Source organism: Pantherophis guttatus, chromosome 3, assembly GCF_059756535.1.
Source record: "Pantherophis guttatus breed Tessera chromosome 3, ASM5975653v1, whole genome shotgun sequence".
Lineage (NCBI taxonomy): Eukaryota > Metazoa > Chordata > Lepidosauria > Squamata > Colubridae > Pantherophis > Pantherophis guttatus.
The window spans coordinates 46,498,900-46,522,795 of record NC_142065.1 but is presented as its reverse complement, the minus strand read 5'-3'; the positions used below and the strand labels follow the sequence as shown (position 1 = coordinate 46,522,795).

The following is a 23,896-nucleotide window of genomic DNA, read 5'->3' as shown; positions in this document are numbered from 1 at the left end:
CTGGGCAGGGTAAATCTATACATATTTTACTTGAAAGACATACTATATTCAGTGAGCCAATTATTAACTGGATTATAGCTTGAGACTGTATGTTTCTTCTTTAAAATCCAATATTTTTAACAGAAACATGAGCTATTTAAATCTCTGAACCCAAAGTGTGGAATATGATTTTTATTATATTTCTATAGCATTGGCAGGAGATTTTGGTATTTTTTTGAAGAAAGCATCATTTTTTTTAAAAAGAAAGTATTGTAGTCACTCTGCTTCTGTATAATATACCAAATGGCAAGCTGTATTTCTATTGGTATACAGTATACACCTTGCCCGTGCCTTTGGATACTATTTATAAATAAAAAGATGGAAAGTCACAATCCATTTATCTTCCCTGAAAAAGGAATTCTGCCAAACAGATGAGATGTCTGATGTGTTCCAATATCTATTTCTAAGTGACTATATAGAATCAGCTGATTTTAAAACAATCAGCCTACAGGAAAGTTGATAAAAGTCATTTCTGCAAACAGCCATTTCGTGCATAGTGTTCTTCCTGTGCAGTGGGTCTCCCTTGATTTGCATTCAGTGCTGGGTTAAGGGATATTATGGATGAACATTTGGTGTTCATGCTGTGGATAGAGCCTTTCCTTTATTCATCAGTCATCCAAACTGCAGCATTTTAAAAGCATTGTGAGTGAAGGCCTGTGTCTGCCTACAAAGCAAAAAATAAACGCAGAGGCAGCAGTTTTAAAGTGAATCTTTCCAGGGACCAATTTGAAAAATTCTTTCCCATCACCTATTTAGTTCTTGACCATGAACTGCAGATGTTCTTTGAACACTGTTACCGAAAATCAAGTTGTAATCTTTACAATGCTCCAGAAGTTGTTTCTGATAGCTATAATGCCATATGCCTGGACTGAAAGAAAACTGGGACAAATCACTTTTGTACTGCTGAATGCAGAAAAGGACATGGTCTGTACAGCTACCACTTATCAAGATCAGTTTGAAGGATGCTTTATGTTATAGATACATACAGTTTGTTTCCCTTTTTCAGATGATTAAAATTCATATTTCTTCTTTTATTTTTGTGGAAAAATATAAGTTCTTACACTTATTCATCCATCCACTATATCAAAGCAAATGGGCAGGTGGTGTTTCAGACTTAGAATTTAAGAAATATTTAACTTAAAAAGAGCCTTGGTAGTACAGGGGTTTAAGGCACCCTGTTATTAAGCTGGTTATTAAGACCAGCTGCCTGCAATTACTGCAGGGTTCGAATCTCGCCAAGGCTCAAGGTTGACTCAGCCTTCCATCCTTTCTAAGGTAGGTGAAATGAGGACCCAGTTTGTGGGGGCAATAAGCTGACTTTGTATAAATATACAAAAGGATGAAGGCTATTGCTGAGCACATTGTAAGCCGCCCTGAGTCTTCGGAGAAGGGCGGCATATAAATCAAATTAAAAAAAAAAACTGGGTTCAATAGCAAAACCATGTTCATGATGTACCCACAGATCTCATATTCTAAACATCTATATATTATCTTTATAATCTGGCCGATATATCCATTTTACCACACTTGCTTTTGAACACACCATTTTATTGTTCGTAGCATTTCTGAATTCTAAAAGATTGAGCTTGCTAATAATGTATCCTTTTTCTTGTTCTATCCTGCTTTTATATTGCTATATGGGGGAAATATAATGGTGTCTTTTTTTTTATTAAAATTATCTATAATAGCTCTAAACCAATGAAAGGAGAATAGTTTGTTGAGAAGGTCTAGCAAATATTCATAAGACTACTGGATAATACAGTATAAAACAATATTGTCCTCATTTGTGTTTAAATGGAGGCTAGATAGCATCTCTCTGGAGTTCTTTAATTCTGACTGTTATTTTAAAGGAAACAGTATCTGAAGAAAAAGAAAAATTGTATGAAATGAGCTGAAGTGAAATGGCAGCAGTGTTCTTTATGCTAGAATCTGTCAACATGGGAATCACAAAAAGCTTCACCAAATTTTGCTGTGCCCAGGACTTCCCTTTAATCGATTTTGGTTTCCTTCAGCAATTTACTCCTGAGATGTGCTCCCTGATTCAGCTATTCCTCAGCATAGGCAAGCGTTGTTATCCTTTTCTATCTTCTGATTTTGATCCTTAGATGACAGCATTCTTGAGGACGTGATGAAAGATACAATGATTAGGGTACAGTGTGCTGAGTTTTGGATAGGAATTGTGTTGTATTGTTCCTAAAGCTGTTGAATCTTCCTTCTTGCTCTTGGAATGTTCCTTTTAAGAATCTTGTAGGATCATGATAGTCAACATTGGACCAGGTATGGTACTTTTTTAGGAAATACATTACTAAATGAAAAGGCTTGTAATTTATTGTTCAGGGCTGCTAAATGTGATCTACAAAAATCTAGATGACCACTAAATGACACCAAAAATACAGAAAAATATAAACATCTAGCAATTGTCCTGATTCTGGTAGTTCAGATTTAACTAAGATTGCTTCCTGAATAAAATCCTTGAACATTTGGACTTTTTTACATATGGCTTTAGTTTATATGTTTAGTTAAGTGTCACTGATTCTGATATATTTTTATAACTTTTCAGTGTTTAAAATGAGTTAATGAAACTTTAATAAAAGCAACCAGAAATCTTTACATGTATGTATAAGGTTAAGAAAAGTCTAACTATATTTATTGTTTTTTTTCTTGCATGAATGTTGTCACTTATATCGACTATATAATATACTCTGTCAGACCTGCCCCAATCTGATCTCTTAGGAAAGAAAGACCCTCAACTCTATTTGGTTGAAGTGATGCTGGCTGCAGTAAAGTCAGGCTAGAACTAAATTTCCCATATTAAAAGGATACAAAATATTTCCCCTCCTCCCAGCCCTCCTCTCATGACCAGTCCATCCTCAGCCAATGAAGATTTGCCTAGGTATTTTGAGAATGCTGAGATGTTTGGGGTAATCTACATTGTTTCTCAGGGTGCATGGCCTTGAGTGCTGGCACAAACTGGTTTGAAGTTTCTCTGTTCTTCGTCAAACTGTCACTCCCCTCCCCCTTCTATTTTCCAGCACATGCTAATACAGGTTTATTGCCCATTTATTCTTCCCCCCATGCAGGATGCCAGCAAGGCCCCAAGCCAAAGATGGCAGACTTTATATTAATGCTCAAAAAATATATTTGTTAACTTCCATAAACAGTTTAGGTCCAGGACATCTTTAAACATAACACAACAGTTCACCTGCATCATAGGATCTGATACATAGGATTCTTCTGTGTATGTCAATATAATGAAGATCACTTGATAATACAAAAACAGGTCTCTTCTATGATACCACCTCAATAATGAGACTTAAAAGTGCACCTTCTCTTATGTCATTCTTAAGAAAAGAAAATGTATTTAGGAGGCATATATTTCAGTAAATAATAGCCTTTATCCAATGTCTGTTTCTTCTGTCTTTATTATTTCTCTTTGTTTCTCACTCACATAATCATGCACATAAATGCAAATTAACTTTGAAAACTACATTTTAATTATTGGGTTTCATTCTAACAGTCTTCAGTGATGAATGAGCACTAAAATTCAGGATGTAAAATCTTACATGAAATAAATACAATTATTTATTTTATATAAAACCTTATATGCTGAAAATATAAAGTAATTGTAAATATATCACAACCATAAATAAGTATCATGACTCTTTTATCAAATACTTTCCATATAAATCAGAAGACTAATTCCTAAGCAAAGTATTTCTGCTAACATCAGATTCTTGACCCACTAGGTAATTTAGGACATCCATTATGGCTTTCTTGTTTAAGACCGTCACAACATATAGAGAGAGCAGGCAAAGCCAAAATAACATCTGTCTAGTCTACCATTCGAGTCAGTCATATCAACGGGTGTCAGCTCTTCAAAGGTGACCAGACTGTGAAGCCATAGTTATTCATGTTAATACCATTTTTACCATAAGGTTACAGAATCTTGCAAGTCTCAATGTGCCTTCCCTTCCCATTCTTTTTTCCAAATTTCTTTTATCTGACATTTTCTTTTTAAAAGGCACCTGAATTATACTTGTTTACTTTGACCTGTAATTTCCTGAATTTTATCTTCTTCTGACCTTTTAATCAGGACAGAGGGTTTGATGGATAGGTACAACACAGGGATTACTTTAGGGGTCAATAATTGTAGCGGATGGAGAGGCTTGCACTTGAGGGATCAAAAGCTTCCAGTAGGAGATTGGGGGTTCCATAGGAAAAGGTTTTGTGAAAAACTCCAATTGCATCCCCATCTTTATTGCTGAGGTCTTGGGATCCAGAAGGACCAAGATACTTTTTCTTCTGTAACCAGCAGTTTACACAAGGTGGTTGACTGAGCATGGGGGATGGCCTGGATCTTGGCTCGGGCACAAGGGATACAGAGACTGTATGTGTTCCAGGATAATGTTACAGGATCCCATCTGAGTTGTTCACTGGGTCTAGAGGTTTATTCTTCTAAGCTTTCAGACTTATGTTGGAGCTCATCTTCAGGAAACTTCTCAATCTCCAAAATTTGTGCCCCTGGACTGTTCTATGCATAGTATTTATGTGGTGCCTGGTTGTGTGTAGCTTTTAGTTGTTGTTTGGAATATTGATGGCCAGCTATTAAATTGTTGATTGTTGTTTCCCTGTGCTGCTGTGCCCTTGGCTCCTAAGTATCTGGTAAACTGGTCGTAAATCAGCACTCCTGTTGATTGACAAGGGGCCCGTTTCCCAGGCTTCAATCATTTACAAAGACTCCTCTTCTATCTTCTTCAGCAGTCACCACAAGGAGGTGCCCAGGCCATGTAACCTGACACTTAAGGGAGTTGTAATTATTCCTGCCACATATGCAAAGATTCAGAAAACACTGTTAGGAATCTTGACACTTTTTTTGCAAATGAGCTGAAACTGACTGCCTTAGGATAATCAGTCCAAGCAAAACTTCATCTAAATAATTTGACACGCTAACGGATAAAAGGGAAATACCATCCATCTCCTGATAGGATGGAATACAGTTTTAGTTCCTTGGGACATGATATGCCTTTCTTAAATAGTTTCCACATTAGTGATGAAATGTTTAATTGCATTCAGCAGTGCATCCATTAATCGTGCTTGATAAAAAGGAATATATAATAAAGAAAATTCCTGTATTACTCACACACATACACACATTTCCCTTACAATTTTTATTTTTAAAATGTTTTGTGCTTGTTGCATTTTAAAAAAGCTATCACAATATAGGGCAAATTGAGAGAATTATCAGATAGTCAAACTCAAATGTCTGTGACGACTTTAAAGCAAAAGAAAGAATCTTCCAGAAATTGTTGTTGCACAGAAATCTTTGAATCATGGGATAATGTGGAGAGGAAAGGAAGCTGAATGACATAGGCAAAATTTAGTAGACCTTGGAAGATGATGCTTCTTGTCAGTGACACTTTAAGTACACCTTTAAATCTTTCATTTTCTTTGTAATATAAACAATTAACAGTGTACCTCATTACTTACAATGTGGTGAAGAACCTCCTTCAGGAATATGTTTGTGTTCAATCACCTGTAATTATATGAATAAAACCTATGAAGCAGCTTTACAAAGTGTCTTTGTGGGAACATTAGCATCTGGTACTTTATTATTCCTCCTGCAAATGTAAATAAAAATTAAATGCTTAATTGCTACCTAAAATGTCCTGATGGCTTTCAATAGCTGATTAAAACTGTTCTCTGCTGCAAGATACTTAATTTCTCTATATGTGTCAAGAAGATATTCTGGTGCTTTTCTATTCATACCCATCTTCCTTTTGCTTTTGCTCTTGCTCCCCCCCCCATATTTGCAAAGATATCAGAGCAGGGGTGGGTTCTAAATGTTTTTACTACTGGTTCTGTGGGTGTGGCTTATTTTGTGGGCGTGGTTTGATGGTCATGTGACAATTCTTTAGGATTTAGCAGAGGTACTGGTCTACCAGGCTTTTAACTGCTTGCAGAGCTGTACCGGTCTACCCATTTGTTTTTGGAGGCACTGGTCTACTCATTTGTTTTTGGAGGCACCGGTCTACTCATTTGTTTTTGGAGGCACCAGTCTACCCATTTGTTTTTGGAGGCACCGGTCTACTCATTTGTTTTTTGAGTGCACTGGCCTTTTAACACTGATCAGCTGTAGGGCGGCCCTTTGAAACCCCACGGCAAGAGTTTAAACAGTTTTTTTCCTTCTAGCCGATCAGTTGGGACTCGGGGGGCAGCGAATAGATTGGGGGCAGGGCCAAATAAAAGGTAAGAATAACACGGGGGGAGGCAGCTCCCGAACAAAGAGAACCGGTTCCGTGACATCATATCGTCACCTCTACCGGCTCAGCCAAATCGGGCCAAACCGAGAGGAACCCAGCACTGTATCAGAGACTTTTTAGTCACTCTTTATACAGGTAGTTCTCGACTTAAAACAGTTTGTTTAATGACTGTTTGAAGTTACAATGGCACTGAAAAAAATGTCTTATGACCATTTTTCACACTTACATCCATTGCAGCATCTCCATGATCATGTGATCAAAATTTGGATGCTTAGCAATTGACTCATATTTATGATGGTTGCCATGTCACGGGTCATGTGATCACCTTTTGTGACCTTCTGATAAGCAAAGTAAATGGGGAAGCCAGATTCACTTGAAAACCGTGTTTCTAACTTAACAACTGCAGTGATTCGCTTAGCAACTCTGGCAAGATAGGTTGTAAAATGGGGCAAAATTCAGTTAACCACTCTTTCACTTAGCAACAGAAATTTTGAGCTGAATTATGATTGTAAGTCAAAGACTACCTGTATATGGGCTGTTCATACATACTGCTCACCTTATCAATAGATTTTCTTTTATAGACTTTTCAGACTTGTTCTGTTGTGATTGTTGATGTAAGCTATGACTACAACGTTGTCTCTCTGAAGCAATATGTGCCACCCATTCAGTCTACACTATTATTAATCTTCTCATCATTCCCACCATCCATCTCCTTCCACTTATGACTGTATGACTGTAATTTTGTTGCTTGTATATTTACGATTTATATTGATATTGTTTCCGGATTGCTTATTATTTACCCTATGACTATCATTAAGTGTTGTACCTTATGATTCTTGATGAATGTATCTTTTATTATTGTTTTCAATAATATTTTACTCATAATATTATAGTAGTATTGTATATTTATTAATAAACTAATGATTTTTGTTAAGGACAAAGTATCAACCAGATTTTTCCTTTCCTAGTTTTTTAGTTCTTGTTTATTTATTAGTTTGTTTATTTATTTGTTTATTTGCTTATTTATTTATTTTTGTTTATTTCAATATAAATTCAGTTTATTATGGTCCTAGAACAGTGCAAGTAGAATGCCCTGTGAATCAACACATACGCACAGACACAATCTTAATAGATAATAAACAAATTAAAGTTTAAGAGAGAAAGCTTTCCGATGGCTGGGTGTTTCAGTTGTATACTGGTGACAGATTTGCTTGCTGCTCTGTATCTTTTATCTTTTGCTTCAGGGTTTGTTTCACCTGATTGTATTTCATCTTAAGAATTGAGGAGGGAAAGTAGTTTGAAATATAGTTTGCTTCTGCCTTACATATGTATCTTTATGTAATTGTGGCTTGATATTTTTAGACTTTTTATATATCTTCTTCTCTAATGATAGCCATAATAATTTTATATTAACTTGCTTCATTTTTTACAAGGAAAGCTTTGATTATAAGAATAAAGGAATCCAGTTAGTTTCCAACGTCACCATCTGCATCTGAAAAAAAAACCCATACATTCATTCAGCTGGTTATTATTTTAGTATCTTTTTTTGTGGTGTGTGAGCTTTTTCTTTGTGACTATAATTAGTACCCAAATGAGATGAAATTACTTTTAGATTCCTTTTTAATAGAATGTTAATTATTCACACAGATACTGGAAATGAATTAATTCAAAGCTAAATATAATTTGTCATGAACTATATGGCATTAGGTGTTTCTCCACTCTATCCTGTTTCCTAGATCATGTCAAATGTTGGACAATAGAGAATTTCTCAGCCTGTGGAAACTTGAATCTATTATTTAAATGGTTTCTACCTGGGAACAAATTCAACATATTGTAATTAAAAATGATCCTTGATTACTTAAAAGCAAGACAGATGAACAATACAGTAGAAAGCTTGCTTTTTAATTGTCCTGCAGTACACAAGATCATTTTAATTAAAATGTAGCATTCACCTTTCCATTTTGTCTTGCATTGCTACATTGGCTTACAGTCATAAGAACATCTGGAGTGCAGTGATGTGGTTTATTTCTTCCATCTTTTTTCTGTGTCACAAAGCCATCCTTTTGCATTCAGAAGTGGTAGAATAATGCTGCATCTCTTGAAGGATCATAACTTGGAAGCAATTTAATCCACAGTAGGTTTTAATCATATAAGAAATATTTGTTTTGAAAAATGTGCTAGAAAAATACCTTAAATTAGGGACAAGAATGACTGGACAGATGCAGTGAAGTATCTTTATCGGTACATAGAACTATGGTGATTATAAAAACCTTCAAAAGCCAAGATTACTGTCAGGCCCCAAGAACCAAGAAAGACACATTTATTTCCAAGCAATTTCATTTATCATTCCTCATCTATAGACAGAAATCTTGCCAAACTAAAGCAACTACTTGCACTATCAAAGATATACTCTGAGAATTGTTAGGAAGGAATCATCATAAATCTCTTTCTCCCAACCAAATTATCTAAACTTCACTGTCTCTTGGTCCTCTGGAATCAGCCCCTCTCTCCTGGGAATCCAGGCTACATTCCACCACAGTTCAGGATATATACATTTGGTTATATTAAAAGACAACTTTGCATGTTATAGCACAGTCTTTGGGGAAAATCTTCATGATTATTCTGATAATATATTGAGAGATTATTTCAGATGAGGGAAATGGTGGTTTAATCACCTTTCAATGGAGAAGAAATTACAGCTTGTTTTGCCAGAAATTGACCTGGGTGGGGTGGATTTCCATCAAGTTCACAGATGTAGCATAAAAACCCCAGAGTTTGGGGGTTTAATGAACAAATGCCCCCTTCTGTAGTTCAAACTAAGATAACATTAGACGGGGGGAGGAATACATTCAGATTGCAAGATTCTATTACAGTAACACTGGCGAATATGCCATTGATTTCTTAGTTTGGCCTATCTGATCGGGCTAAAGAAATCTATGCAAGATATTCCAAGAAACAATATACATTGGATCTATCCTTCAAAGTAGTGGAACTGGTACGTCAAGGCTTTTCCAAGGTTTTCTGGCAGGTATTTGCCTGCATGGAAGATACTTTTGTCCGGAGATAGTTTAAATAGGCCTGTTATTTACCCACAGAAGAAATTGACTCTGCATTTTATATTTAGCACACATTTAAAAGGTTTCCAGTTTTCCATCTGAAGGTTGCATCCAGAACCTGCTCCATCAGGAGGATGCTTTTTCCTTGAAACTTGTCTACGTGCCAGGTCATGCCACTCCTGAGCAGCATCTTAATGATTATGAAAAGGTTCTTGGTACTGGTTATGATGTGTGCTTTTTTAGATCAATTGCACTATCAGCATCTTTGTAGAACACTATCATTTTTGCATTACTAAGGTTGTGGGTAGAATTTCAGACTCAGGAACAGTAAAGGTCGGTACAATGTGGGCTGTGTCCTGATTTGATGTCAACTGTGGGCAAATAGTACTGTGTGTGTCTCCTGACTACAAACTACCCACTCACACAAGCATGGCAGCAAATTACTCTTAGGAAAATGGTGAATTGCCTGCTTATAAGAAGATGTCAGTGCAGCTGGCAGCACTTAGGTTTCTCTGTTTTAGAGAGCCTGCATTTGGACCTAGTTTAATGTTAATGTTTTCACAAATAAGTTGGCAACATTTGTTTCATCCAGCAAAATCTTTCAGTACTTCTCAGACCTCAAGCAGCATACTAATTATTGTTGCCTATCCTGTATGCTGCATCCCAAGCAATCAACAAGTGAAATATTTGCAGAGATAGCATTCTTGTTCTTAAATAACAAAGCAGTTCTAGAAATTGGAAAAGAATGGAGAAAAACATGGGGAATAATATTCTGCCAATTTCTGTTTGGACATTGAAACCCGTTCCCATTCCCATGTACAAGTAGTCTTCATTCACAAATATAATGGTAATAATATTATTTTCCAACCAATACAGTGTTTAGGACAATAAAAGCCTTCAGTTTGAAACTGATTAAGGTTTGGTCAGTTTCAGGTAGCAGTTGCCAGCTGACCAGAAGGTTCTAATCAATTAAAGCAGGGAAGTGAACTTGTTAACTTGCATTGGCATTTTAGGGACATACTAAGCTCTGAAGAAAAATCAGTGCAGGAAAAGATAACTTGCTTGCACAATCTCTCTGCTCTTTGAGAAGGCAAATAAAAAGTTGAGCTGGGTAGTTGCAAGAACTGCAGGAAATGTTATTTCAGATCATTTGTTCTTACTCATTCTTGCTATTTGTAATAATACTTCTTTTTTTCAAAGAAATACCAATACTTTAAGAGTGGAATATTAGGAGAGATGGTAGATGGGATAAGTTCATGGAATTTTTGAAAGAAAGCTCTAGTGAAATTAGTGTGAATGTTCTCTCGAGTGGCGTGTGCACAGCCTTCCACAAAAATAATTCTTCCTTTCCCTTTCCTATTAACATTAGTGATATAATTTTCATTTATTCAAAAAATGACCAATTGTACAGTGCAGTACCTCTATACACAAGTAATGTGTCTTGGGCCAAAGGAATTGTTTAAGAACTCTACATATTACAGTGAATTTAAATACTAAATATACCTGCCCCTGCTTAGTTTTTTAAAAAAAACAAACATTCAAGATAACTGGATGTTGTCATCTGAACTTAGACCAAGAAAGTAACTGATTGTGTATTTTGTTCTCGTTTGTCTTATTCCAGCAAAGATTTAGAAAAAAATGAGGCATATATGAATTTTAATACAGTAGTAGCTTACTAATTCTTTCTTTCTTTCTTTTTTATAGTAATTCAAAACACCTTGGTATACTTCAGCAGTAAAGGCACCACTTTGCCTTCTTGGAGGAAACTGAGGACATAGAATCTTAGCCAAATATTCAACATGGTAATTCAAAGGTATCTCCTAACCTATATGGTCGTGGTGCTCGCTTCATATCTTCATAACCTCATCAGAGCCATTGAAGTCCCACGGGATCGTAAGTTCACTGATTTATATTTTATCAATTCATCTTCATCAAGCTTCTCAGGCATGCTATCATGAATAACCTAGCAAGGAAGAGCAGTGATCTTGAGAAGAGTTGAAATCATAATCATTTACCATTAAGTAGGCAGTCAATAGGATTTCAATATAAATGAACCCAATTTATAAAGATAACTTAGGGATACTCTTAGTATACCGCTGCACCATTGCCTAGATGTCTTTCTTCCTCGAGGAATAGTGTAGTTCAAGGTATAGTGTTAATTACCTCAAATAAAATAATTTGGGAGATTTAGAAATCGCATCAAGCCATTCTGATTAAAAGCATTCAGAGTTTCATGGAATCCATACATCACTTGACTTGTCTTAGTTCTGATCTAACTCAGCACATATAATGAAGCATACTCTTGCTTTGTTTTTTACTTGTCAAGATGAAGGTGACCAGCAGTTATGAGTATTCAAAAGAATTCAGTTCCATCTTTAGAATGATACCAAACAGGGCTTTGAGATATAGCTTCTTTTGAGGAAGAAAATACAATATTTTAAAGATTTCACCCCTCAGAAACCAACGCAGTCTAGAATATTATCAGAAAGCCTAGTACATATTTCTCCTTCGAGCTGGAGGATGAGGCTTATCCTTTAGCTAGGGGGTCCTGGAAATTAGGGTCAGCATCAGAATCATCTGCTGCATTCTAAAAAGTACAAATGCTGAAGTTCATAAGAAACTTCAACTGTAAATATACTTTCTGAGGTATGTTAAAGTGACACCATCCATACATGCTGAGGGTGAGACTTGTATTAAAAATTGTATGACTTCATTAGTCCTGTATTGACTTCTGGCAGATTTTAATTTTGCCTTTGTTTTCTTAATTGCCCTTAGGTTATTTATAAACAAGATGTGAACACAATAAACTATGTGTAATAAATTACACTATGTTGGGTTGAGAATGATAGTTGTGGAATGTGCCGCTCCTTTTCTATCTGACTTCTGTCTTTTGTGTGTGGTAATAGAATAACTATAGTGTTAGTTGCAGTAGGTTTTTGTAGTGTCTGAGCTTGATTGATAGAAATTCTTACCAGAAACCATTTCTCTATCTAGAATCAGGCTGTCTTCTTGGGGTGTTCTTGTGAAGAAGACTAAGGACAAGAGATGTTATTTCTCAGTGACAGCTCCTGTGTGATGGAACAACCTTTCTCTAGTAGTTAGATTAACCCCTTTTCCTTTATCTTACAAAGATAAAAACTAATACAATCTAAAAAATAGAAAAGTAAAATTAAAAAGTGCAGAAAAGAAAAAAAGAAAAAATAAAGTTGTAAAAGAAAAAGAAACTAATTTATAAATAAATGATTCCCCTTCTCAAGTATAAACAATTATAGTAACCTATCACTTTTTCTTCAGATACAATAAATGAGCTCTTCTTCCCATATTCTATGTGTTATCTTGATATTTCAGTTCCAATCAGCATGTTAGTTAAGGATTATCACCGATAACAACAAGTTATGTTTAACCCTGAGCAAGTAAACCAATTTTAAATTTCTTCCTTTTACTTTTAACAACCTTGATCTTTAATCCCTCCAAATAATGTCTTAGAATTTGATTTAATTTTTTTCTTTGTCTTGCAAAAGTTTTCAAACTTTTAAGAAGCCTCTTTTGTAAATTCAGTACAGGAAAATTATCCTGGACACTGTCTTGGTTTGTTGTTTGTATTATTAAGACATCAGCCAGTTTCTTTTTTATAACTTGAGTAGCATCTTTTTCCATATCATTCTTGTAGCCTGTTATTTTTAAATCCACTTTCAAAACAGTGGCAATCTTGTTAGGTAAAACTTGTATTATTTTGCTAAGGATTGAAAGAAACTCAGCAAGTACTATAAAACCTGTCAATCCCAAAGGTTCCTGATAGCTGAAAAGCAACTAACAAGCAATTTCTGAAAGTGATTAGAAAAGGAAGTGTGTGACCCCATGCCCTTTAAAAGATAGGAAACGTGGTTTGAGCAAACATCGCTATGCACTCATTTCCCAGAGCTCTAAACCCACTAGAGAGTACTATCTTCTGGTCTCCTCATGAGAAGCTACTGTATGGAGCACTTGTGGGCAATTTCTTCTCCTTATCCAGTAAGGAATTATGAAGAGTGGCTTTTCCTTCGACCACAATTGTTGGCTTCACTTTTTATTTAGTTGACCATTTCTTACCTGGAAGTCCCAAATAAACCTTTTACCCCAAATTAACTCATTCCAAAAACCCTTATTTTGAGGGCTGTGCAATGCTTCCACTTCAGTGCTGCAGGAACTGGCAAGCAGACAAGGCTATTTCAATGAAATACCAACAGATGCTACAATGTTTTAATTGTACATTTTATAATTGCACATTAATTGCACATTATTTATTATAATGATAAGAAATAGGTAACATTTGTGCATAGAAGTGCCACAGTTGTAGCACTGAAATGGCACAGAGTATTGGAAAGAATTAACTGTTGAAATGCACTGTAATATGGAAAAATTACTACTAAATAATAACTGCAGAGTCAATAACTGGGACTTCTTCCTCTGTCCCTCTCTAGCTTTTTATTTTAGCAAACGCTATACTTCAGCAGTATTAGTTTTCAAAGTTTTATACTTTAAACTTCTTTTTACTACAATAAATGTCAGAAGGCAAAATGCTCATACATGCTGCCAGCTTTGTAACCACCTAAGTTAATTGAAGCCTCTGTATAACAACTGCATATAGGCTAACAAGTTTAATTCATTAGGATGAAGTTTCTTTAGTTTTATTTTTCTCAGTGGGATTTACTCTCCATTGAGAAGGAGTAGGATGCTCTGCAATACAATTCTAAACATGTTCATTCAGAGGTAGGTCTCTCTGTGATTAACAGACACACTTCTTAAGAAATGAGTTTACTTTGCAGCCTTGGATTCTGGTCAGATGCACTGGACAATGTGGCCCTCTAAAATATTGACACTCCCATGGACTAATTTCATTATATCAGCCATCGATAATGTACATTGTAAAATGTAAACTCCCTATAATTACATTTCATGCAGACCTCAACCTAGTTTCAGGCAATGAGGTAGGAAGGCATTGAAAAGATGGAGAAGGCAGTGGCAAATACAGAGGAAAAAATGGTAAACTGGAAGAATGAAGTAGAATATTGTTGAATCAGAGAGATGGGAGTGGTGTAAAAAGAAAAGAAGTATCCTCAGACCCTTTTGGTTTTAGTCCCAGCCATTTTTTGACTCTAGACCCAAACATGCAAGCATGTATACAATACCTTTCTTTCTTTCTTTCTTTCTTTCTTTCTTTCTTTCTTTCTTTCTTTCTTTCTTTATTTATTTATTTATTTATTTATTTGTTTGTTTATTTATTTATTTATTTATTTATACTGATTTATACTGATTTATATAGATTCCCATTTCAATAATGTGGGTGTGGGTGGCTAAAACAATTAAAGTACAATATAAATATATGCTGTATAAAAAAATTGAAAGCGACTATTTCCAACCAACAGTCAAAACACATTCAGCAATAGTGGGGATCAAATATTCCCCAGGCCCTTGTCCCTGGGAAAAGAGCCAGGTCTTCAAATCTTTGCAAAATGTGCAGTATGGTGTCTAGAGGCAGGCATGGTTATAGAAAAGCACACCTCCTGGGTCCTGCCATATGATAATTGCTAATAAATAGGACCCAGCATGCTTCTCTTGCCCAACTTGATGGACAGATATGAAAAAGTAGAATAAGCCAATCCCTCAAAAAGTCTGGCATCTCTGAAGAAATATGATCCTCCACAAGAAAAAAAAATGCTTTCCTGGACATGTATATAATTCTGGTTTTATTTATGAGAAAAAGATGGATTTACTTTTATTGGTTTTACTTAAAGATTAAGTATTTTCTGTTCTTTGTTCTGCCATCCAGTAGGAAGCTTTTTGCTAAATCACTAATCACAAAAATTCTACTGAATTAATGTTGTTTAATCCATAGAGTCTATATAGGAGATCTTCTCTGATGATCAAGAAAGGCTCATTAATTTGTTTTCTTTTGAGTGGTAACTGTCATTAAGAAACATGAGAAAAATAACACTAGTTTATTATTGAAAAAACAAATCCAAAATTACTTATGGCTTGTTTCTCATTAGACGTGTCTTTTTTCAGGATTCCTTATTTATTGAAAAGAGAGGAAGGATGCCTATTTTAATTCATAACATTGTTTTTTTCATGATTTCAGTTGTATATTTTAAGTATGTAAGTAAAGTATGTAAGTACTTTTGAAAGTAAGTAAATTTACTTTCCTTTGGAACTTTGCTAATGTGTAGGAGATATTCTTTTATATTTAGAGCCGAGGTGGTGCAGTGGTTAGAGTGCAGTACTGCAGCCTACTTCAACTAACTGCTAGCTGCAGTTTAGTAGATCGAATCTCACCGGCTCAAGGTTGACTCAGCCTTCCATCCTTCCGAGGTGGGTAAAATGAGGACCCAGATTGTTGGGGCAATATGCTGACTTTGTAAACCACTTAGAGAGGGCTGTAAAAGCACTATGAAGCGGTATATAAGTCTACATGCTATTGCTATATTAAAAAAAATAGTATCTTCTAATGGAATAAGTAAGACTCCTTAGAATCTGATCCCAGATTGAGAAAAACTAAGTAACATAAAAGGCATTATTGTTTGCATTATGTTCATATAAGTTGCAAATATGCCATGGGACATCCCCTTCATCATAAGGACATTTATTCATCAATTTTATTTCATATTGATGTGCTGATTTTATTAATATAAATGTATCTAACATTTTTTTTAAAAAAAACCTCATAAAGTGATATAAATCAAGTTTTTAATAAGCTACTGCTTGCATGCATATTTCTCTTTTTTTCAGATTTTCACTGCTCATTGAATTTGTTCAGGATTTTGTTCATGAGCTTAGCTCTCAGGCAACATGTGATTCCATTAAAAGTACCACTTTTATTTATCCAGAGTCTTCATGAGGAGTGATGTTTTGTTTAGAGCAGCATGTTTTATGTTTGTGATGGATAGTGTCATCAGCAATCATTTCTCAAGACTAGGTTTAGAGGTAGTCTTCAACTCGCAATCCTTCATTTAATGACTGTTCAAAGTTATGATAATGCTGAAAAAATGTTTAGTGATGGATTTTATAATTAAATATGATCTGGCAAATAATTAAATATTTTACCATCAACTCATTTATTATGCCAGCTGTGACGATAGACTGAATTAGCCTCCTGGGTGAGGAGGGGAAGTTCATGCTAGTCCCTTTATCCTCTACGTGTATAAAAGTCTGCAGGATGTTTCTGGAGGTTCCTGGCAACTCTTGATAAGTAGTTCTCCAAACAATCCTAAATCTGCACTGCATGTTGGACAGAGTGTCTAAACATTGAAAGTTATTTTATCATCCTGGTGCATAACATGATAGCCAACTAATTATGTGGTTGAATAATAGCATAGCAGAAAAATACTTGAATTAGTTTAAAGTGGCCAAGATTTAAAGTATACAATATTCACTGTGTTTTCTATATTATAAATTATGTAAGCATTTCCAGCAGTTAAAAATACTATGAGACTAAATAATATTAAACATTTCTGAAAATTGTTACATTTAAAGAAAAATCAGATTTATGGTTAAAACTTTTAGCACATATCATAAGTTCATTTTAGAAGTAGTATTTGCAGTTTGAGAATTGAAGCTTTTGATGAATGTTGCACTGAGGATTTTTATTTAGTTATTGCATTACTTTTCTCCCTTTTTTCCTCATACTTGACATATATGGGATTTTCACATATCTGACTAGCCCAATGAGACAAAAAGATGGCTATATTCAACTCATCTGTATACAGAGCTTTATCATCTTTGGTCTTGGATCAGTTGCACTGCCCTAGACAAATACAGTACAATCTGGAAGTCCTCCTAGATCTGTGATGGCGAACCTATGGCATGCGTGCCACAAGTGGTACGTGGAGCCTTCTCTGTGGACATGCGAGCCGTTGCCCAGCTCAGTTCCACTGCATATGCACACGCATCTCCGGCTGGCCAACTGATTTTCTGGACTCTGCAGCGGGGGGCGGGGTGCATGCAGGAGATGCACGCACATGCGTGAGGGGCAGGGAGGAACGCAGGGGAGCAGTCCTCCCCTCCATGCCAAAGGGGAGAGCCAAGGGCGACCATAGCGCTCCATCCCACTATATCTCAGCTTGCCTGTGGCCATGCCAAACAAGCACCCGCAGAGGGCATCAGGATTGCCTGCCTCCCCCATGTTTCTGCCTTGACCTGCTGCCAGTGCCTACAAGCAGAAGCCCCGCACCCAGAAAAAGACAAGTGTAAGTCATGCTGCCAGCTGCGCACGGTTTGCTCCATTGCCCAGCTAGGAAGGAAGAGGACGGAGCCGCGCGCAATGCCCACAAAACCTTTCCCACTCCTGCTGGGTTAACACATAGCTCTTTGCCTTCACTCTCACTCCCCCTTGCTCCTCCCCGCTCACAGAGCCCTCACCACCCCCACCTGGCCTTCTTTTGACTCATTGGCTCCGCTGTAGCCAGAAAGGAGGTTGTGCTTCACTTTCAGCGCACGGTGCTCTCCAAGCACAGCTGCACTTGAGGGGTGTAGCAGGCAGCGCCTCCCCCAGCCAGGCTTGAGCGCCAGGCAAGCTGACCCTCCAACTCCCAGAGCCAGCAGAAGCAGCACGTTTCAGTTCCTCAGAAGCGGGATTTTGGGGACATGGAAGGATTCTGAGGAGCTTCCTCGTCTTCTGCACAGAGAGCTTATTACTGGTAGTGAGAGCTTACGGAGGGCGGAGGAACACGGGCCAGTTACCTTTTCATGGCAACCAGTTTAAGAGCACTTGGTGTGGAAGAAGAGAGAGAGAAAGCCTCTCAATTCCTGTGCATGTCTTTTCACTTTTCACTAAGTTTAAATGTGTGTGTGTGTGTGTGTGTGTAGCGGAGCTCTTCCTGAGTCTTCTCATTGCCCTGAAAATACACAGTGACCGCCGTATCTCTTCTCGGAAAGAGCTCTGCTCCCCACCACACACAGAGATACACACGTTTAAACTTAGTGAAAAGTGAAAACACATGCACAGGAATCAAGGAATCGACAAAAAGGTTAACCATCACTGTCCTAGATTCTTGTTTAAGGAGTAGGTAGCAACCATAACTAGGAGGGCTTTGCTCAACTTGGTGTCGTGTATGAGTTAGGCCCCTTCCTGGCTCAGGAGGCCTTCTCTCAGTCATTTCTGCCCTGGTCATCTGCTTTATGAACTATTACAATGCACTGTACACAGGGATATCTCTGAAGAGTACAGCTGGTACAGAATATAGCTGTATGAACAATTTTGGGTGTCTCAAGAGTGGCACATGTAATACCTTTGCTGTGTGGCCTGCATTGGATGCCAGTTTTCTTTCAGTTGATATTACCTTTAAAGCACTACATCACATGGGTTCAAGTTACCTGAGGAACCATCTTACCCCTATATCAAACTGTCCACCTGGTCAAGCAGGGAAGGTATGTTATGGGCCCTGTCAGTTAAAGAATTTCAACTGACATGGTTCAGGAAGAGAGCCCTCTGTACTATTGCCGTTGCATTCTGGAATATTCTCCTCCCAGAAGTGAGGTGAGCCCCCACTCTTCTGATCTTTCAGTGTGAAGACCTGACTTTACCAACTGATATGGACTCCCCGAGTGATGTGCAGTCCTGGGGATTGTTAAGACCTTGAAGGCAACCCCCCCCCCACCCTTTAACTTATTCTATCTTTGTTTCTTACTTGGCTCCCATTTTACTGATGTATTGTATTTTTACTATGGTTTTTATACTTTTAGCTGTAAACTGCCCAGGGCCATTCTGAAAGTGAGATGGATGGTATCTAAACCTGATAAATAAAAATATAAATAAATAAATTGATGCATCACATATATTAAGAAAAAAAAGTAGCCAATAAATTCTGAATTTAACCATTAATTGTGAAGACCTGAATCCTAAATAGTGACAAAAAATTGCTTTGATTCAATTTCAAAATATACTTTTAGTGACTTCGCTGTGGAGGCGGGGGAGAACCCTCTTCCCATATTTTTTCACCATTTCTCAGTGATGGTTGCTTTAGGACAGATTAATTTATAATCCCTCTTTTTATCAATCCTCTTGGTTCAGGTTCCCCGAACAAGATAAAAAAGGAAAAATTATGATTTAAGATTGAACAATCAGTTTGCGTTGATTTAGTGACATTTTGGCAAGTTTGCTAGAAAATAGATATTAATATGGACTGTATGCATGATCTTTCATTAAAGTGACTGGACAAAAATTATAACATAGCAACTACTTGGAAGCAGTGTTTATAATCACAGAACCTTAGGATAGAGTGAATCAGAAACTGGTCATCCCAAATCAGTGGAAGGCATGGCAAACATCTGTTTTACCTAGCTGGACCCATTTCAAAGATTTACTTTCTTTTCTCACTTTAGGGACATCAGGCTCTGCTGTGTGCCTTCCCTTCATGCAAGCTGCCAGAGAATTGGATTTTTAATCTTCCTTTTATTTAACAGAGAAAGTGCTTGGTCTCTCTTAGTCCTCTCATGTCCGCCCATTGTTCATGGCAGAGACTTAGCTAATTAATTCATCTCCTTTTTGTAAGCTTGAAAGGCTCCAGGTTTTATAAATTGAGCAGGTGGTGTATAAATAGTCACAGCTGCTGTGGGTTTATGATAAGTGTGCAAATTGCTAACTCTCCAGGCAAATGATCACTTTTTCTCTGACCCCAGAAGCTTCCCTCCTTCATGGAGATTAGTGTTGCATACAGGTGTAGTGTAGGGATATGATTTAAAGAATATTTCTACCATTGAAAGTAAGATATCAGATCTGCATATTAAACTGTTGAATCAGAAAACTTGTTGATTTTAGAAGGCATTTGTTATATAGCAAACCATATTTGAATAAACAAACAAAAGGACAAGATATATGTTACCATGGAAATTTTAAAAATGGGAAAATGGGTTGATGAAGTATGGTGTAAATAACTTAATAAGCCTGATTTCTGCAAAATTAAGAATGGGGCTGGAAATTTGTGGAATCAAATTAACATAGGCATTAAGATAAAATCATCTGGCATGCATTTTCTGAACCAAAACATAAATTGAAATTGTTCTGAAATTTCACTTTTTTCAAATGTTGTGATATAATCTTTTTTAAAACGTACATAAACATTTTTATACTGAAGAAATTTATTCATAAAAGCATATAATGATGAAAAATTAACCAAAACAGTTTTAGGAAATGGTTCTAAAAGCAGTATGCATGAGAACAAGTATTTAAGGAGAAATTAGTATTAACATACATGCAAATTTTAATGCAGACTGTAAGGAACAATTGTAGACTGGGATGAATATAGGAAGAAATAATGTTAAGAGTGGAAAAAAGAAAAAAATGGACAAATCTATTTATAAATTTGTCCACCGCTAAATAAAAGGAAATCTTATCTCATTGACTTTAGAACTTTAGAACTACAGGTGTATTTGTTATATCATTTTTTTAAAATTCAGAGAGCATCAAGTGATGTGTGGATGGTATCATGTAATATCTTCCTAAGATAAAATGAGTTGGAACATGTGTATTCAATAGTATATATTTAAAACTTTTTCTCGTGGTTATTGGGTAGATGTGACTAAATACAGCCAGCAATATGGTGCAGTCTTCTGGGAGTGCAGACTTCTGTGTCATAGGTAAATTCACCACATGAAGAAGGATGCCTAGATAATTCTCAGTGGCATAGGATGCATCACATATAAGCTATAAATCACTTGAATGCAGTTTATAATTGCATTTTTAAAACTACCAAAAAATATGACCAACTAAACAAAGCAGAATAGTCTTTAAGGTCCTATTTTTCCGCACCTCTAAGCCACATAAAGGATTTTTACAGCATAGGTAAATCTTTAAAATACTATACTTTAAGCATTTGTGAGGGCTTGCCCTAGATATTAAAATTTATGATGGTAGAAGATTAAGGAAATTGTAATCCTACATATTTAGAGGGCACTAAACAGGAGAAGGCTACAGAAACGCCTATGAACTAGACTATGAATTAAATCTATCCATTAATAGTCTTCAGTAGACTTCTTGTTGTCAGAACATATTCATATTTGTATGTATTTATTTTACTAATTGTGTCATTTCCCACCTTTTTTAAAGTTTTCTCTAACTCTTCTTCACAGGAACCCAGGGGAATATATTTAAGCTAATAATATTAATATTCATTAAAATGGCACGTTTTGTTTACTCCTTTTGGTTTTTAATATTAGATCTAAACATTTAGATTAACACTTCCTGTTTCTCTCTTCTCTCTTTTTATTGCTGTGCTTACACCTTCGAATTAACAGCAAGTATTCAAGATACATGTAAGTCTTGTTTTCTGACCTTTTTTTTTCTCCCCAAAATAACATTCTCTGTATTTTAAGAAACCTGGGTATAGCAGCAACCTGTATGGTGTTTAACAAGTTCGAAGTAGATTCTGTATTAACTTGTTGGAATAAAACATTGGTCTTTATATTCAACTAAAGCCCTCAAATATAAAACCTCGCAATTATGGTATCTGAATTTCAGAATTCCAAAGTGGATCATAATTAAAGGGGAAAATATTTTAACCACATTTTTGTTCTTCAGAGAAGTGACACTTTTCTTGGTCTGAAATATAAAACATAGTTATGTAAATATAATTACTACTCTTTTCTTCTTTAAACTTTCTGTCCAAAAGACAGGAGAGATGTGCTTAATAAGTAGCTGGTTAGTTCACACTGATTTTCTGAGCCACAACCATGGAGGGAGAGGGGAATAGAGGGAAGAACCAACCAGACTACAGATAAAGTTCGTTAAAGTAATGGAAAGACAACAGGAAATGCTTGAATGAGTTGTAGTCACATTCTTATAAGTCACCAAGAAAAGTCAAGGAAGATCAGCTTGTGTTTAAAATTACTTCTTTCACTATACAGGTAAGTAGTTTAAACAAAAATGGGAGCGATTTGTGACCTGATCTACTGGATGGAGAAAAGTATTCAAAAGTTGTGTAGTTGTGTGGTTTTTAATTTACAGGTGATTGTCAACTTGCAACCAGTTGCTTAGGTGGTGGACTCAAAAAAGCTACTTACATTTTGGGCACTTGACAACTGGCCAACATTTATGACCATTTGCAGCACACCGAGGTCACATAACCATGACTTACGGCATTTTTACTTCTGGTTTTCTGGTTTTCAGCAAAAAAAAGCCCAACCCATATCAAATGAAGAATTTGCTTAATGACTACTACATTCACTTAATGACTGCTGTAAAAAAGTCGGAAAATTGGGCACAGTCTCGTGGTGACCACTTACTGTCCATCCCAACTTACAATTGAAATTATGGGCTCAATTACAATTGTAAGTTGAGAACTACCTTGTTCTTCTGGAGAAAAAATCAGAGGATCAGCTGCCCTGTTCTAGAATTAGGAAAATGAGCATTTGGGGTAATGAATTTGTATGCTGCACTCTTGACTTCCCCTTATAGAAGAAAAGGATTTATAAGTAAAACCTCCTTTAAACAAATAGATCCATATAGGTTTGTTGGCAGCAATACAGAGCAATACAGCTTTCCTAATGAGATTCTCTCCAAATACTGACCAGGTTTGACAGTACTTTTTTTTTTCAGATTAGCTTTGCTTTATTTTATAATATTTTTAAAATGTATATTCCATCTTTCTCACCTCACAAGACTTGAAAAGTTTGAGTGAAATAAAAAGCAACTGCATTTCAAATGGTATTACATATGGAAAGGTATTTTTCCCCTCTTACCTTCATTTTTTCTCTTTCCCTCTCTTATATATGCTTTTGCAGTGCCTCAGCCTCCTACAATTACAAAGCAGTCTGCAAAAGATTATATTGTAGATCCAAGAGATAATATATTCATTGAGTGTGAAGCGAAAGGCAACCCCACCCCCACGTGAGTGTAATTGTAGTTTATTTTCTCAAGAATAGTATACAAACTAATATCTGAATGATTACTGTATCATTACAAGAATGGCTGTGCCTAGACTTTTGTAGAATTCATGGTTAAGTTATTTTGGCAGTCACTTAATAATCAGCAAAGATGGAAAAAAATTCTTCTCTAATACTAGATCCATGCTTATCACTATGACTCATGATCATGTGGCTTAGAGCAGACGCAAACAACTGTTTTCACTCCAGTATAAAATAATTGTTTTGTTAAAAGGGTGTGTGTCATTTATCATGCTAAGTATATCAAATAGTTATACATAATCAAAGTGTTTCTGGAGTGGTTTGTGGTAGCTTTGCATCATAAAGGTTCTATTATCATCCCTATAGCTCTCTAGGCCTTTTAAGTGCATCTTGGAATTTAAAATTGCCATATCATGATTACTTTGATAAGCATCAAATGTAGATACGGTGTAAATGTAGATTTCATCTCTAATTGTCTTTAATACCATTAAAATCCTAAATGGGTGAATACCTCTGCATTATATTTCATCCAAGTTGTAGGACTCAGGATCCATTACTGCAGAGGAAGTTAATAGATCTCCGAGAACCTGTACATCATATAGCAACAGAGGCCGCTGTTCTTGAGTAGACCCAAGTTACTAACCTTTGCTACAATGCTGTTGACAG

At 36.1% G+C, this 23,896-nt stretch overlaps 1 protein-coding gene across 25 annotated transcripts in view; it reads left to right on the top strand.

Annotated features, from left to right (window-relative positions):
- The window catches only part of NFASC (neurofascin), a 168,523-nt gene that overhangs the window by 58,667 nt on the left and 85,960 nt on the right, over positions 1-23,896 (top strand). For 13 of the 25 annotated variants that reach the window (XM_087889457.1, XM_087889450.1, XM_087889461.1 and 10 more), the window contains 2 exons: positions 11,060-11,248; positions 23,108-23,213. In XM_087889457.1, coding sequence (XP_087745583.1) covers positions 11,155-11,248; positions 23,108-23,213 — 200 coding nt within the window. In that variant the 5' untranslated portion in view covers positions 11,060-11,154. Of the gene's footprint in view, positions 1-11,059; positions 11,249-21,622; positions 21,641-23,107; positions 23,214-23,896 lie in introns of all 25 variants that reach the window. The other 12 variants (XM_034414455.3, XM_060689758.2, XM_087889462.1 and 9 more) reach the window with 1 other exon arrangement.